Source organism: Nestor notabilis, unplaced genomic scaffold (assembly GCF_000696875.1).
Source record: "Nestor notabilis isolate BGI_N333 unplaced genomic scaffold, ASM69687v1 scaffold24026, whole genome shotgun sequence".
NCBI lineage: Eukaryota > Metazoa > Chordata > Aves > Psittaciformes > Psittacidae > Nestor > Nestor notabilis.
In genome coordinates, this window is record NW_009931779.1 from 42,882 (window position 1) to 47,843 (window position 4,962).

At 40.4% G+C, this 4,962-nt stretch overlaps 1 protein-coding gene across 1 annotated transcript in view; it reads left to right on the plus strand.

Annotated features, from left to right (window-relative positions):
- Positions 1 to 4,962, plus strand: part of PIKFYVE (phosphoinositide kinase, FYVE finger containing) — a 57,118-nt gene that overhangs the window by 40,506 nt on the left and 11,650 nt on the right. The window contains exons 22-27 of the mRNA XM_010016065.1: positions 160 to 331; positions 1,705 to 1,883; positions 2,330 to 2,443; positions 3,769 to 3,877; positions 3,970 to 4,124; positions 4,706 to 4,796. Of these exons, the coding sequence (XP_010014367.1) occupies positions 160 to 331; positions 1,705 to 1,883; positions 2,330 to 2,443; positions 3,769 to 3,877; positions 3,970 to 4,124; positions 4,706 to 4,796 (820 nt within the window). The remainder of the gene's footprint in view (positions 1 to 159; positions 332 to 1,704; positions 1,884 to 2,329; positions 2,444 to 3,768; positions 3,878 to 3,969; positions 4,125 to 4,705; positions 4,797 to 4,962) is intronic.

The following is a 4,962-nucleotide window of genomic DNA, read 5'->3' on the forward strand; positions in this document are numbered from 1 at the left end:
AGCACAATTCACTCTGTAGAAACAACCCTCACTAAGGCTTGGGAGACTTTTACAGTAAAGGTAAACAGTGCTGTGATACTAAAAGGCATATTGGATATGTTGAATCAGTTCTATAGCAGTGCCTAGCATGTGATCATTCTTTCCATTTACCATTATAAGGCCGTCCTACCAATGTCCCAGCATGTTCTGTGAAACACCAATGGTGCACCACATTCGTCGCTTTGTTCATGGGCAAGGCTGTGTGCAAATTGTGTTAAAGGAGCTGGACTCCCCTGTCCCTGGATACCAGCACACCATTCTTACTTACTCCTGGTGTAGATTGTGTAAACAGGTAAGGATGCGGACTTAAGAATCATTGCTATTCCATTTTAGTAGCCTGTTGTGTCTGGCTTTGTATGTAAAGGCAGTATTTTTGAGAAAGTGCTCATCCCTGGAGGTATGGCTAAACTAGCACAAAACCTGTTGCTGATACAGGTGTTCTTGTGTATCTGAAAATTCCTGTTGTAGATAGAACTGGGGGTGTTAAGGGCGAAATATCTTGTGTGAGGTAGTCATGTTGGAAAGTGTCAAACCTGGCTTTAAGAGGACAGGCTTAAATGGAGTTGCTGGATTTCTTGATATCAATTTCTGACATGTGGGAAAAATGGAGTTGTTCTCTTAGAGGTGAAGAGTATGGTCCCTTTCCCTGCAATGAATCAGTGCAAGCATCAAAAGAATGCACGTGTGGGGAAGGGCAGACACTGAGACCTACTGGCTTAGTAATTGGCTAAACCCAGTTGGTATTCTTTGGTCTGGTACAGACTGGACAGTCCTGCCTTGCATCAGTGGGATGACTAGATTTCCTTTCGTAGTGATTAGAAAGTAAGTGAAGTCTTCATTAGAGGAATGAGATGTTGCCTTAAAAAACACACAAGATAGTATGATTGTCTGTATTATCTGAAACTTGTTCTATAATTTAGCTAAGAAAACACTGCTAACTGGATACTTATCTCTGGCTAAGAATTCTAAACCTTAAAAGCCTTCAAAGAGAGAAGAATAAGACTTAATGAAAAAAGATTAATGCAGTGCTTGAAATGCAAAACATCTCAATTACCCATGTGGATGACTCAGTTCACCTACTTATGCTGCCTTAAACATAAGCCTTGGATTTGAAAGATACCTGCAGGAAGTTAATGTAATTACTGAAGGCAAGCCCTATGCTGCTGTGTATATACCTGTTCTATAACCTTTTATTTCTGTGTGCTCATATAAACACTAATGTTTGTGGTATTAAGTATGTGTAAAGCAGTGGCTACTCTAAGCTTGCAAGCACTGCTGAAGTTGAAATAAACTGCAGAGTAATACCAATGTGTTTGTAGCTGAAGAATCACCAGGGAAAAAACATATGAGGAAACCCCAGCTGCTGACTGGGTTGCTGGAAATTGTCTCTATGCAGAGAAATAGCATATCAGATATAAGCTGTCAAGGATATGTTTGGACTCACCCAACTTAATACCTGTCCTCATCAACTAGCAGTCATTGTTTATCTGATTTAACTATGTATTTGCCTTAGCTTTGCATACATGCTGTCTTCTGTTGTTGTTTAGTATGTTTCAGGGTTCTAGGTGCTTCTGGTAGTAGGAGTACTAGACTGGTGCCTAGATTATCTTGTCCTTAATCTTGGTTGAAGGATGAAATTAAGACAGTTGGCTTCCAATTTTTCAGGTGACACCAGTTGTTCCCCTTTCCAACGATTCTTGGTCTATGTCATTTGCAAAATACCTTGAGCTGAGATTCTATGGGCATCAGTACACTCGAAGGGCCAATGCAGAGCCTTGTGGTCATTCCATTCACCATGACTATCACCAGTATTTTTCTTATAATCAGATGGTGGCATCTTTCAGGTGAGGTCCACTGCTAAAAACTTCCTTCTCTCTCTCTAGTACTATGTGAAGCATGTAGCTCTAGTAAGGATTCATTAAGTCTGTCCTTCACTTTGAGAACGGCATGGGAGAGCATAACTGCAGTATAACCACAAGTGCAGGGTTGGGTGCTGGCTTCCAGAGGACATTCTGGTTGCCATCACTGTCCGGGATGGGGTGGGCAGTGTTCCTAAGTTCATGATGCAGAATGGAAACACTTTTCCCTGTTTAATCTCAAACTTCCTGAATTATGTTTTTGCGACATGATGTTGTTTTTGCCTAGGAGATAAATGAACAGGGTGTTGCTGCTACTAAAAGTAACTAAAGTTCTGGCCACTGACAGTGCCCCCCTTCATATAATGGCCATAGTGTAGAATTAGTGCTATGTCAGGAGTGTCTTATTAATAGGTGTTGCATTGTCTTCTCAGCTATTCTGCAATCCGGTTGCTTGAAGTGTGTCCCCCACTTCCCAAGATCTACATCAAACGGCAGGCTCCGTTAAAGGTCACTATTTTGCAGGATCTCAAAGATTTCTCTCAAAAGTAAGCTTTGTTTTTAATGCCTTCCTCAGCTTATTTATATTTTGGACTTTTTATTAGTAGAACACAAAGCTATTTTTGCTAGTATAGATAAGACTTGCTAAATATTCATCATTTAATAGAAAAAGTGATGCTTTAAAACACATTTATATGTGTTTATACTTCTAAGGGAGGGTGGTATTGGAATCTTCTTAATTACCTTTACCTGGTCTATCTATACTAATCTCTCACCTTTTCCATCTGGCGGCAATTCAGCTTAAACATAGCCAGTAGAAACTCAGATTCTTCTCTTCTCCATCCCTGAATGTGTCACTGATACCTGAGTGGTACAGCATGTTTCTGAATGGAGTTGCCAAGTAGCCACTGAAAGGCTGACTGTCAGCTGGTGTCTGAAATGTCACCTTTTTTTATGAAATGCCCTCTCAAGCACAGCTGAAATATTTTTCATTTCTCCCTCTACTACTAAAAATAGAACACAGGAGCTGGTCCTAGAGTGCTTTATCTGAAAACTGCAGGTAATGCTTTGTACCCTCACTCTAACATTCCTTTTTTGGAAGATCTGACCAATTTTAAGTCCAGCCTTCAGCCCAGAAGAACTACAAAGGCACTGCTCAAATCTATTGTCAAAACAAAACTGTTTCCATTATACTGGTGATGTGGCAACTAAACTCTGTGTGTAAAAGGCATTGCCTTTGCTAGCTATTGAGTATGATAACAGCAGGCAGTCTGGTACTTTTTTGTAGTCTGAGGTAAACTACTGTAAGCCTAGATGCTTTCTGAATGTAGGAACATAAGGGTGGGAGACAGGCATGAGGGAAACTGTGTTAAGTCCATTCTGACTGCTGTTCTGCCTAGTGGCAGTATTCATGTATGGCTCCTGTCTTTGTGACTGCCTGATTTGAGAACATGTGGAGCTTTGTTGAGAGCTAAAATAGAGGTGCTCACTCTGACTGTCTCTGATCCCTGTCTCCACCCTGCTGGTGAAGGTGTAGCTTTCAGCCCCAGATTCTTCTTAGCCATAGACGACACAACAGTTCCCCTTTGCTAGTAATGTGTTTGTGACCTTTGTATTGCTTTCTGACAACTTCCACTGCTAAGAATAAGTTGTGGAGAGGAATTTTAGTGTGTGTAACTTCTAGGTTTCTGCTATACTAACGGATTTTTTCAGACTTTCTCTGTAAATTCAGGGTGACAGCCTGCAGTGCAGAGTGTCATATATTGTCTTTTGTTTTCTTAAGCACTAACCTTAAAAGTATTTGGGCTTCATTAAAGAATGTTGAAGACATTCCAAGTAATCACAGCTTAACTCTTTGCATCCCTGTTGACAGGGTGTCACAAGTGTATCTTGCTGTTGATGATCGCCTTGCTTCTCTGAAAACAGATACTTTCAGCAAAACAAGGGAAGAGAAGATGGAAGACCTCTTTGCCCAAAAGGAGGTAATAAACTATTTCTGTATTGGCAGACCATAGGCTGTAAAGACTCAGATCTGTCCCTGGTGACAGAACACTGACAGTTTTTCTTATGGCAGATGGAAGAGGGGGAGTTTCGAAACTGGACTGAGAAAATCCAAGCAAGGCTGCTTTCGTCATCGTTAGACACACCTCAACAGCTGCAGTCTGTTTTTGAGTCTCTGATAGCTAAAAAGCAAGGACTTTGTGAAATGCTACAAGCCTGGAATAATAGGTAAGAGGACACACTCTGGAATCATGAGCAACACTGATACTGTGTTGGGTCTTCTGTACCTTTTTTCCCTGTAGCACAGTTGCTGTCATAACACACTCTGTATAGCTTGTGCTGAATGTCCTCTGCTGGTTAAGACCAGACAGCTGGTTGATTGCAACAGAAAATCATTTGAAGCTGGATAAAAGTATTGTGTTGTAGAGCTCCATCTGAGAGGAGAAAATGTCATTTGAATAAAGAAGGAAGAAGGGAGTGTAGGAAAGCAATTGATTGGGTGAAATTGTCTCAGAGGTGAAGAGAATATTCTGTCTTTGGCCATTTGAAACATAGCTTTGGCACATGTTAGCAACCATCTGAATTTGCAGTAAAGATTTGTGAATGCATGCTTGGTTGTATTTCTAGTATGGAGAAACTTCATAACTTCTGCCTTTCACCGCTATTACCTGTAACCTGTCTTTTGATTACCTTTTTGGTTTGTGTTTTGTGTTGTGCTGTGTATTGTGGTGGTTTGGTTTTTTTTGTTGTTTTTTTTTGGTGTGTTTTGGTTTTGTGTATTTTTTTTTTATTTATGTATTTATTTTTAGATTGCAGGATCTCTTCCAACAAGAGAAAGGAAGAAAACGTCCATCAGTACCACCCAGCCCCGGGAGACTGAGGCAAGGTGAAGAAAGCAAGGTATGAGTAGCAGACTGGAAGCTAGTTAAGCATTTGTTTTCTGAGGCAAGAGAATAGTCTTAAGACTGGCTTCAGTTCACTTTAATAGTTAGTAAACTTGTTTTAGTGCATCATGTAGTTTTCTGCTGTAAAAGCTTGAATTCCATGTTAATATAGCTATCTTTTC